The sequence below is a fragment of the Balaenoptera musculus genome, chromosome 13 (genome assembly GCF_009873245.2).
Source record: "Balaenoptera musculus isolate JJ_BM4_2016_0621 chromosome 13, mBalMus1.pri.v3, whole genome shotgun sequence".
Lineage (NCBI taxonomy): Eukaryota > Metazoa > Chordata > Mammalia > Artiodactyla > Balaenopteridae > Balaenoptera > Balaenoptera musculus.
Window position 1 is genome coordinate 77439714 of NC_045797.1, and position 12390 is coordinate 77452103.

Here is a 12390-nt window from a genome sequence, read left to right on the forward strand (position 1 = left end):
CTCCAGAAATAATTTTAATTCCTAAAATGGTTTTAATGCCTTTCCACATGCTTTTCCAACTCCCGGTAACACCTTTCCCCAGCTTTTTTCCTGGTACATTTTGATTAATCTTCCAAGTTGCAGCTCAAATGCTTCTTTGAAGGCATTCCTAACTTTTTCTGACAGACCTATAAATTCTTCCTCGTGCTTTCACAATTATAAATATACGTACCCTACTTAAGCATTATTGCGTCCAAACTGCATGATCTATTTGCATGTTTGTTTCTCTGCTAAATTGTGTCTACCTCCCTTTAATTGTGTTACTTGAAGACAGTTGTTACTGTATCTTTGTATCCCCAGAAGATAGCACATTTATTGGAAAGCTAAATGTGGAATTAAAATACATTTTAGCATTTCAAATTATTAGAGAAATGCAAGTCAAAACTACAATGAAGTATCACCTCACACCAGTCAGAATGGCCATCATCAAAAAGTCTACAAATAATAGATGCTGGAGAGGGTGTGGAGAAAAGGGAACCCTCCTGCACTGTTGGTGGGAATGTAAATTGGTGCAGCCACTATGGAGAACAGTATGGAGGTTCCTTAAAAAACTAAAAATGGAGTTACCATACGACCCAGCAATCCCACTCCTAGGCATATACCCAGAAAAGATGAAAACTAATTAAAAAAGATTCGTGCACCTCAGTGTTCATAGCAGCACTATTTACAATAGCCAAGACATGGAAGCAGCCTAAGTGTCCATCAACAGATGAATGGATAAAGAAGATGTGGCACACACACACACACACACACACACACACACACACACACACACACACTGGAATATTACTCTGCCATAAAAAATAATGAGATACTGCCATTTGCAGCAACATCGGTGGACCTAGAGATTATCGTACTAAGTGAAGTAAGTCAGAGAGAGAAAGACAAATATTATATGATATCACTTATATGTGGAATCTAAAAAATGATACAAATGAACTTATTAACAAAACAGAAACAGCCTCACAGACATATAAGGCAAATTTATGGTTACCAAAGGGGCAAGGGGTGAAGGGTAAATTAGGAGTATGGGATTAATGTATACACACCACTATATATAAAATAAACAACAAGGGCTTACTGTATAGTACAGGGAACCTATATTCAATATCTTGTAATAACCTATAATGGAAAAGAATCTGAAAACGAATAGCTAGCTAGCTAGCTAGCTAGCTAGATACATAGATATGTACCTATCTATATATATCTATGTATATGTATAACTGAATCACTTTGCTATACACCTGAAACTAACATAATATTGTAAATCAACAATATTTCAATTAAAAAAATACATATTTAACACTTTATATAATTATGTTTGTTTACCTAATTAATGTCTCAAGTTTAGTTAGAGCAAAATTAAGTTTATTTGAAATGTGAACCATATATAATTATTTTTAAATTTTTTCTGTTTATTGGAGAAAAATAAAATATACTCCAACAATGTTATTTTCTTAAAGGTCAGACTTAATGAAGCAGAAACAAAATACAAGGATATTCAAGATAAACTAGAAAAGATTAGTCAAGAGACAAATGCACGAGCACCAGAATGTATGGCATTGAAAGCAGATCTTACTTCTAAGAAAAGGACCTATAATGAAGCTGAGGTGAGAGAAATTTTCCAGTATTAAAAATTGCATATCAACTATAAATACTGTTCATTTATTTTTAAAAGTAGAGGTTTTTGTAATTGTGTTGCTTTCAGACTTTAAAAAGTGTAATGATTTCATATGGCCATATATGTATGTTGTTTTAAAAATATATTTCTGCATATATTCAACCTCTGATTTGACGATTTGGCAAAAGTGGTCTTGAATGGGGTATTTGTTTTTTCATTTTACTAAAGTATGTCTAATTTTTCTTAGGTTTTGTACAACCGTTCCCTAAACGAGTATAGAGCATTAAAGAAAGATGATGAGCAGCTTTGCAAAAGAATTGAAGAACTGAGAAAAAGGTAAGGTAGTTACTTTGCAGTGTTCATAGTTACCTCATTTTGTAATAAAGTAATCCAGGTGAAATGGAATATTTTATTTTCTGTATTATTGCTAAAGGAATTTTATCACATTGCTTTATGTTTTTTAAATGTTAGGTTTTTCATTGAACATTTTCCACTTTGTATTATTTACCGTTAGTGCTGATCAGTCTTTGGAACCTGAACGGTTGGAAAGGCAAAATAAAATATCTTGTTTAAAAGAAAGAGTAAAGGTCTTACAGGATCAAGAAATTTCCATCAATCAAGAGATCGAACAATTTCAGCAAGCCATAGAAAAGGACAAAGAAGAACATACCAGAATTAAGTAAGTGTCCACATTCTTATACTTTTTTCAGTTATTTGAAAATCATCTAGTTTTCCTCTTCATATGAAAAGAGAATGCATGTTTTTTTTGTTGTTGTTCTTCTTCTTCCGCATAATAAGGGATCTTTTAAAATCACTTTCCTAATAAGACTTCTTAAACTTGTAGAATTGGACAGTTTCTGGGACTTCTAGTCCTCGTCACGATTGCATTTTTTTTTTTTCCATGCTAAGTTTTTTTTTTTTTTTAATTTATTTATTTGTTTATTTATTTATTTTTGGCTGTGTTGGGTCTTCGTTTCTGTGCGAGGGCCCTCTCTAGTTGCGGCAAGCGGGGGCCACTCTTCATCGCGGTGCGCGGGCCTCTCACCATCGCGGCCTCTCCCGCCGCGGAGCACAGGCTCCAGACGCGCAGGCTCAGTAGTTGTGGCTCACGGGCCCAGCTGCTCCGCGGCATGTGGGATCCTCCCAGACCAGGGCTCGAACCCGCGTCCCCCGCATTGGCAGGCAGATTCCCAACCACTGCGCCACCAGGGAAGCCCTCCATGCTAAGTTTTGAGGTCTTCTGACTATTTTTTCCTGGTAACACAATTGTTTTCAAATGAAGAAATCCGCTTTTAGTTTTTAGGTCAGCTGTGTCATTCACTGGTATGCAGGTATTAGGGGAAAAGACTGAGTATTTCTGTTTAACTGTATCACATATCTGTTTTGTTTTTCCACTTGTATTTTGTAGGAGAGAAGAGTTAGATGTGAAGAATACACTGAACTATAATCAGAGGCAACTGAAAGAATTGAAAGATAGTAAAACTGATCGACTGAAAAGATTTGGCCCTCATGTTCCAGCTCTTCTGGAAGCCATAGATGATGCTTACAGACGGGGGCATTTTACCTATAAACCTGTAGGCCCTTTAGGTATTTGTCACCAATTAGTCAGGGTATAATAAAAATTAGAAGTACATTTTTATTTTCAGGAAGGAGTCTGTTGAATATAATTTTAAAACGCTGTTATCGAACAACCATGTAGTTATATGTAGACTTTGTACATATTTTAAGAAATAATGATAAAATCACTTTAAACTTTGTAACTTTCCTCTTGTATATTTTAAGCATAAAAAAGCCAAAAGAAAGAGAACTTAGGAAAAGGAAAAGTGATTATAGAGTTGAATAATCTGGTTTTGATATTTTTTCTGAATGAATAAATCAATGAACTAATTTGCATGTAATTGATTAGTAGGAAAATTCAGTGATATCAAGATATAGTTAAAAGGCCAATCACCTGAGTTTTGTGTAAAACTTGATAAAATGACTTGTCTTTTTAAGTTTCTGTTTAGGTTGGACAACATTACTTCTAAGTCCTCTTTCAGCTATAAGCCTGAGGTTATTTAGTTATCCTCATATATACATGAGAAAAAAAAATCAATTGAGTTCTGAGGAGTTATCTCTAATTCTGTACATCATTAGGTGAAAATGATGCTATAAATATAAATATACTTTTTTAGTAAAGTACTGTATAAGTACAGTATTATGTGCTGTATTAAGTATTGTAGTAATATCTCTTCATTTAAATGATATGTACCTCTATACCAGGATCCATTTCAATAGATGAGGTATTTTTTTCCCTCTCTCAAATCTAAAAATTTCAATATTAATCAGTTTTACAGAAAATAGTGAAGAGTCTATAACCCTTTTGGCTTGATTTTCAAAACACCATTCAGAGGCTGGAATAGTATTATATATATATACACGTAGGAAAAATACTGTTGATTTACATTAGAGCGAGACAGCTTTTCACAGGATTTGGTGGGTTTTCTCCCCAGTGTATCCAGTGGAATGGGGTATTTCCCATTTGATTAAAATAAGATCTATAATATCATTTAAACTGCTTCATATGAAAGTATTTTAAAGTCATTTATGAACTGTTATAAAGACAGTTACATTAATATTTCAAGTATTTATGGGCTTTTTAATAATTTTCTCTCACTTTTAGGAGCTTGCATTCATCTTCGGGACCCTGAGCTTGCTTTGGCTATTGAATCTTGCTTAAAAGGACTTCTGCAAGCCTATTGTTGCCATAATCATGCTGATGAAAGAGTGCTTCAGGCACTGATGAAAAGGTTTTACCCACCAGGGACCTCACGGCCACAGATAATAGTTTCTGAGTTTCGGAATGATGTGTATGATGTAAGACACAGGTAAGGCATCAGTAATTAAATACTGTTTCTTGTTTTGCTTCGTTACGTGCAAGCTCAGAAAGACGTTAAAACATTTTTAATGTTAACCATATCTACACTACTGATTTGTAAAATTCCATCAGGCCACGTCTTTAACTTGAATCTTAGGCATTGGAGATACATAGATAAATGAGAGATACTCCCTGCCTTTGAGGTCCTTACATGAGCTCTGTTTTGGGAGACATACTGGGAAATAGACATTGTGTGGCTTAGAAATTGTACTGAAGAAGGGAATGGTGCAGACCTGGCCACGTTAAGAGGGAGGGTGTACGGAAGAACTTGGGCACTCATTACTCACAGTTCAGCTCGAGGTGGTTTACAGATTCCATAAAGAGCTGTGATTGTTTTCTTTAATGACCCTAACAAACCTTCTCAAGGGCACCATACCAAACGCCTTCTTTCTTAGCTGCTGGCTAGCTAATCACTTACCTTTAAAGATACACATGTATGTGTGTGTGTGTATTCCTACATATATATAGTCCTCTCTATATATCCCTATATATATATTCCTATATATATATATATTCCTATATATTTATATTCCTATTAACAGATTGTTTTAAAATTTCTTTTCTCTCCCACTCCACTTTTTCTTATAAATCCAATTTTTGCTTTTTTCAATTGCCTTATATTTGGAAACATTAAAAATGCCCTTCATTTTAAGCATGTTTTTTCTATATTTAATTTGATTGTGGTATTTTTCCTTTTACTTGGCTTTGGAAATCGCGTGTTTATTCAAGCTTTCTTCTGAGCTTAATTAGGATCATCAAATCATCTTGTCTTATAATTCCTCTTACCAGTGAGGCTCACCGTGCTCGCCTGGAATTTGATGTGCGGTTTTTCCTGTGTCCCTCCCGTCCTCTTTAGGCTTTCTACGTTATGTTGTTTAGTGAGCCTATTCCATACTTGTCCTTTCCTCGTCTCATTACTGACACATTATTGCTACTATTCCTTCCTACTTTTAGTTTTCCTCGACTGATTTTACAGCATCTCTCAGCGGGCAGCTAATTGTGATATAAACTAAATATGAAGTGCATCCCAGGGAAGTAGAGCAAAAGGAAGGGTTGGTTGTGACGGGGTGCTTTAGAGCAAGCTGGTGGGAGCAGCCCTGCCTAGCAGTGGCCTGTGCCTGCTCCAAAATACTTGCTCCTTCCTAGCGTAGAAACCTGTGCTTTCAGTGGACTGGCCAGAGCCTATGTTTTACCACAGTCCCCTTCCACGTCCCCTCCCTCTCAGACTCGGGCTCCCTATCCTCTCTCCGCTCACTCCCTGCGTTGTTTCACTGACACTGCTTGATGTTTCTAGAGCGCCCACCCCCTATTCTTTCCTATCTTTGTTTTTACTTCCACTTGAACTCTGTCCTAAGGTTACTATCCTATTTCTCTTCCTCTTTTTAACAGGAAAAACTTCTCAGAAGAGTTGTCTGTGTCACTAATTTCTCTCTTCCCCTTCCTTCTTGAACCTACTCCAGTCAAGTTTTTATAGCTTCATCACATACCAGAGCAGCTCTTGTCCAGGCGCCAGTGAGCCTTGCTGGGCTTGGTTCTGTCGTCCTTCCTTCCTCCTCGCTGACTTGACCTACCAGCAGTATTTGATTCAGTTGATCGTTTAATTCCTCCTGAAACACTTTTTTTTACTTGGTCCCTAGGATGTCACTCTTCTTGTTTTCCCACATCTCTAGGTATTCTTTTTTAATGTCTTCTGCTTATTTCTCCTCACTTGGGAACCTCCAGTGTCAGTGTTCCAGACCTCCTCTCCATGTGCACCTACTCCCAGCACTTTCTTCCTGGGTGAACTCATCCAGTTTCATGGCTTTAAATATAGTCCATACACGGATGATCACCACATTATGTTTCTAGCTGGGCTGTTTCCTCTGAACTCCAGAATATAATACATTCAATTTATATTTTCCACTTTGATGTCCAAAAGACATTTGAAACTTAACATATCTAAAAGCCAAACTCCTGAGATCCACCCTAAAAACTGCTCTTCCTATAGTCATCCCCATCTCCATTTTTCAGTTGCTCAAGCCAAAACCTCAGTCATCCTTGACTTCTTTCTGCCATCCCACATCCTACTGGCTATACTTTATAAATGTATCCAGGATCTAAACACTTCTGCAGTGCCACCCTGGTTCACGCCATTATCATATCTCAAGTGAGTTTTGCTTCTGGTTCCCTTCCATCCACACTCTCAGTATCACAGCCAGAGTAAAGTCAGACCATGTCATTCCTCTGCTCAAATCGTCCTGTACGTTCTCATCCTCTTTAGGCCTAACTGCGACCTCTCGGGCCCACATGACCTGTCCTCTTGCCATCTCTCCTGTCCTTGTGTCCAGTAGCACTCGCAGCACTGCTCGTCCACCACAGCACACTGGCCTCCCGGCTTCTCCAACAGCCCTCTTAGGGCCTTTGCAAATGCTGCTCCCTGGGCACGAAATGCTCTTCTTCAGTATGCTAATGTAACTCCCATTTCCTCAGGTGTCTGCCTGTTGACACCTTAGTAAGGCTTTTCCTGAACCTTTCTGTGTGAAAAAGCACGGTATGCCACTTTTTCTTGATTTTTCTGTCTCCCTTCAGTAGAATGTAAGCTCCGTGGGGAGAAGGATATAGTCTGTTTTGTTTACTGCTATCTCCTCATCCTCTGAACAGCATCTGGCACATAGTAGGTGCTCAGTAAATACATGTTGAATTAATGAATGAATAAGTGGAAAACATATATATACAAACATATTTCTTTGTTTTGGAATTCTAGAACTAAGAAAGCAGTAAGAATGCCATTGCCATTTCCCAATGTGTTTTAATTAAATGACTTTTATGTTTGTATGATAGAGTATAAGATTTAAGAAAATTGTAATGATTAAGTATAACAGGCAATAGGACATAATGATTGAGAATCTGGGTTCTAGAGCTGAGCTGCCTGGTTTAAATCCTAGCCTGACCTCTTACCTTTATGACATTGGGGAACTTATTAAACTCTCTAAAGCTTCCTCATTTGGGAAAAAAAAAAAAATAGAGTGAATAATATTATCTATCTCATATAGTTGTTTTGAGGATTAAATGAGCTAATACAGGTTTCCGCAGGGATATCCCTCTGTGGGTATAAAAATCTGTGGATGCTCAAGCCCCATACTTGGCCCTCTGTAGCCACAGTCCACATCTGCTGATTCTGACGACCACGGATACTGCAGTGCATACTGTATTCATTGAAAAAGAATCCACATATAAGTGGACTTATGCAGTTCAAACTCGTGTTGTTCACGGGTCAACTGTATTTATAATATGCTTAGAACAGTGCCTAGCACATAGTATTATATAAATGTTTGCTAATAAAATAAAATAAACCTATTACAGATGTTTTCAAACATTATCACATATTTTCCATGTCTTGTTACTATCCATCATCTTGTCACCCATTTTTAAAATATACATATATAATTACAGTTTGGTAAGTTAATCCTTATATATTTTTGTCTCCTAGAGCTGCTTATCATCCAGAGTTCCCAACGGTTCTGACAGCTTTAGAAATAGATAATGCAGTGGTCACAAATAGCCTAATTGACATGAGAAGCATAGAGACAGTGCTGCTGATCAAAGTAAGACCAGATGCTTGCTGTATTTTATATTATTTTAAATTTCCTAAACTGAGGTTGGTTATATAAATTCCTATTCTGCTTAAGTACTTGATATTTTATGAATTCTTTTTCTTAAAAAAACTTAGAGCTCTGTAAAATAAATCAGTGTTTATTCTTCATCAGTATACATATTTCTATTGATATGTACTTGTTAGATTAGATCACCAATATTGTGTTTCATCTATTGGCATAAATTTGCTGAGAAGGAACAAGGGAATTCAAAACAAATCTGTAATTAACACAAACAGAGTCTCTTTTTCTCATTAATGGAACCTGAGCGGCAATGACATCAGTCATCCAAATGTGTATATGTGAATTGCAAGTTCATATTGTAATTATTTTTGGGCTTGGCCCTCTCATATTTTAGACAGATACTTGAAAGAAAATAATGAAGTCCTCTTGTAAAGGTCTGTTTCAAGGAAGGTTGATTAGGCCTCAGTTAAGCCTAATCCTCTTTTTACTTCCTCTGGGAAGTAAAATACTAAATATTTCCAGGCTTTCCCTACATAATTCAGTGTACTAATCTTTTATTGGAATTTGCTGTTCTCTCACATCTTTTCTAGGGTGTAAAAGACCTTTAGAAAAAATACGATTTCATTTTTCTATGAAAAATAAGATTCTAAGGTAATATTTTCATGTGAAAAGGTACTTAAAATCTTTAATTTTAGTAGATAGCAATATTAGAATTTAAAAATAAAATCTATCAGGGAGATTGGTTCAAGATGGCAGAGTAGAAGGACGTGTGCTCACTCCCTCTTGCGAGAGCACCGGAATCACAAGTAACTGCTGAACAATCATCGACAGGAAGACACTGGAACTCACCAAAAATAAACCCACATCCAAAGACAAAGGAGAAGCCGCAATGAGACGGTAGGAGGGGCGCAATCACAATAAAATGAAATCCCATAACGGCTGGGTGGGTGACTCACAAACTGGAGAACACTTATACCAGAGAAGTCCACCCACTGGAGTGAAGGTTCTGAGCCCCATGTCAGGCTTCCCAACCTGGGGTTCTGGCAATGGGAGGAGGAATTCCTAGAGGCTTGAAGGCTAGCAGGATTGTGACTTGCAGGGACTTCGACAGGACTGGGGGAAACAGACTCCACTCTTAGAGGGCACACTCAAGGTAGTGTGCGCATCGGGACCCAAGGGAAGGAGCAGTGACCCCATAGGAGACTGAACCAGACCTACCTGCTAGTGTTGGAGGGTCTCCTGCAGAGGCGGGGGCTGGCTATGGCTCACTACAGGGACAAGGACACTGGCAGCAGAAGTTCTGGGAAGTACTCCTTGGCGTGAGCCCTCCCAGAGTCAGCCATTAGCCCCACCAAAGAGCCGGGAAGGCTCCAGTGCTGGGTCGCCACAGGGCAAACAACCAATGGGGGGGGAACCAAGCCCCACCCATCAGCAGAAAACAGGATTAAAGTTTTACTAAGCTCTGCCCACCAGAGCAACACCCAGTTCTACCCACCACCAGTCCCTCCTATCAGGAAACCTGCACAAGCCTCTTAGATAGCCTCATCCACCAAAGGGCAGACAGCAGAAGCAAGAAGAACTACAGTTCTGCAGCCTGTGGAAGGAAAACCACATTCACAGAAAGATAGACAAAATGAAAAGGCAGAGGACTTCGTACCAGATTAAGGAAAAAGATGAAACCCCAGAAAAATAACCAAATGAAGTGGGGATAGGCAACCTTCCAGAAAAAGAATTCAGAATAATGATAGTGAAGATGATCCAGGACCTTGGAAAAAGAATGGAGGCAAAGATTGAGAAGATGCAAGAAATGTTTAACGAAGACCTAGAAGAATTAAAGAACAAACAGTGATGAACAATACAATAACTGAAATGAAAACTACACTAGAAGGAATCAATAGCAGAATAACTGAGGCAGAAAAACGGTTAAGTGACCTGGAAGACAGAATGGTAGCATTCACTGCCACGGAAAAGAATAAAGAAGAAAGAATGCAAAGAAATGAAGACAGCCTAAGAGACCTCTGGGATAACATTAAATGCGACAACATTCGCATTATAGGGGTCCCAGAAGGAGAAGAGAGAGAGGAATGACCTGAAAAAATATTTGAAGAGATTATAGTCGAAAACTTCCCTAACATGGGAAACGAAGTAGCCACCCAAGTCCAGGAAGGGCAGAGAGTCCCATACAGGATAAACCCAAAGAGAAACACGCCGAGACACATAGTAATCAAAGTGGCAAAAATTAAAGACAAAGAAAAATTATTGAAAGCAGCAAGGGAAAAACGACAAATAACATACAAGGGAACTCCATAAGGTAACAGCTGATTTCTCAGCAGAAGCTCTACAAGCCAGAAGGGAGTGGCATGACATATTTAAAGTGATGAAAGGGAAGAACCTACAACCAAGATTACTCTACCCAGCAAGGATCTCATTCAGATTTGACGGAGAAATCATAAAGCTTTACAGACAAGCAAAAGCTAAGAGAATTCAGCACCACCAAACCAGCTCTACACAAGTGCTAAAGGAACTTCTCTAAGTGGGAACACAAGAGAAGAAAAGGACCTACAAAAACAAACCCATAACAACTAAGAAAATGGTCTTGGGAACATACATATCGATAATTACCTTAATGTGAATGGATTAAATGCTCCAACCAAAAGAGACAGGCTCACTGAATGGATACAAAAACAAGACCCATATATACGCTGTCTACAAGAGACCCACTTCAGACCTAGGGACACATACAGACTGAAAGTGAGGGGATGAAAAAAGATAGTCCATGCAAATGGAAATCAAAAGAAAGCTGGAGTAGCAATACTCATATCAGATAAAATAGACTTTAAAATAAAGAATGTTACAAGAGACAAGGAAGGACACTACATAATGATCAAGGGATCAATCCAAGAAGAAGATATAACAATTATAACTATAAATGCACCCAACATAGGAGCACCTCAATACATAAGGCAACTGCTAATAGCTATAAGAGAGGAAATCGACAGTAACACAATAATAGTGGGGGACTTTAACAACTCACTTACACCAATGGACAGATCATCCAGACAGAAAATTAATAAGGAAATACAAGCTTTAAATGACACAATAGACCAGATAGACTTAATTGATATTTACAGGACATTCCATCCCAAAACAGCAGATTACACTTTCTTCTCAAGTGCACACAGAACATTCTCCAGGATAGATCACATCTTGGGTCACAAATCAATCCTCGGCAATTTAAGAAAACTGAAATCATATCAAGCATCTTTTCAGACCACAATACTATGAGATTAGAAATCAATTACAGGGGAAAAAAACATACAAAACACAAACACATGGAGGCTAAACAATACATTACTAAATAACCAAGAGATCACTGAAGAAATCAAAGAGGAAATCAAAAAATACCTAGAGACAAATGACAATGAAAACACGATGATCCAAAACGTATGGGATGCAGTAAAAGCAGTTTTAAGAGCGAAGTTTATAGCAATACAAGCCTACCTCAAGAAACAAGAAAAATCTCAAATAAACAATCTAACCTTACACCTAAAGAAACTAAGAGAAAGAAGAACAAACGAAACCCAAAGTTAGTAGAAGGAAAGAAATCATGAAGATCAGAGCAGAAATAAATGACATAGAAACAAAGAAACCAGTGGCAAAGATCAATAAAACTAAAAGCTGGTTCTTTGAGAAGATAAACAAAATTGATAAACCTTTAGCCAGACTCATCAAGAAAAAGAGGGAGAGGACTCAAATCAATAAAATTAGAAATGAAAAAGGAGAAGTTACAACAGACACCACAGAAATACAAAGCATCCTAAGAGACTACTACAAGCAACTCTATGCCAATAAAATGGACAACCTGGAAGAAATGGACAAATTCTTAGAAAGGTATAACCTTCCAAGACTGAACCAGGAAGAAATAGAAAATATGAACAGACCAATCACAAGTAATGAACTTGAAACTGTGATTAAAAATTTTCCAACAAACAAAAGTCCAGGACCAGATGACTTCACAGGTGAATTCTATCAAACATTTAGAGAAGAGCTAACACCCATCCTTCTCAAACTCTTCCAAAAAATTGCAGAGGAAGGAACACTCCCAAACCCATTCTATGAGGCCACCATCACCCTGATACCAAAACCAGACACATACTACAAATAAAGAAAATTACAGACCAATATCACTGATGAATATAGATGCAAAAATCCTCAAC

The 12390-nt window shown here is 37.7% G+C and overlaps 1 protein-coding gene across 1 annotated transcript in view; it reads left to right on the plus strand.

Annotated features, from left to right (window-relative positions):
- SMC6 (structural maintenance of chromosomes 6) overlaps positions 1-12390 on the plus strand; it is a 76038-nt gene that overhangs the window by 29564 nt on the left and 34084 nt on the right. Inside the window, exons 11-16 of the mRNA XM_036872878.1 lie at positions 1503-1649; positions 1908-1996; positions 2175-2339; positions 3069-3247; positions 4323-4527; positions 8047-8161. Of these exons, the coding sequence (XP_036728773.1) occupies positions 1503-1649; positions 1908-1996; positions 2175-2339; positions 3069-3247; positions 4323-4527; positions 8047-8161 (900 nt within the window). The remainder of the gene's footprint in view (positions 1-1502; positions 1650-1907; positions 1997-2174; positions 2340-3068; positions 3248-4322; positions 4528-8046; positions 8162-12390) is intronic.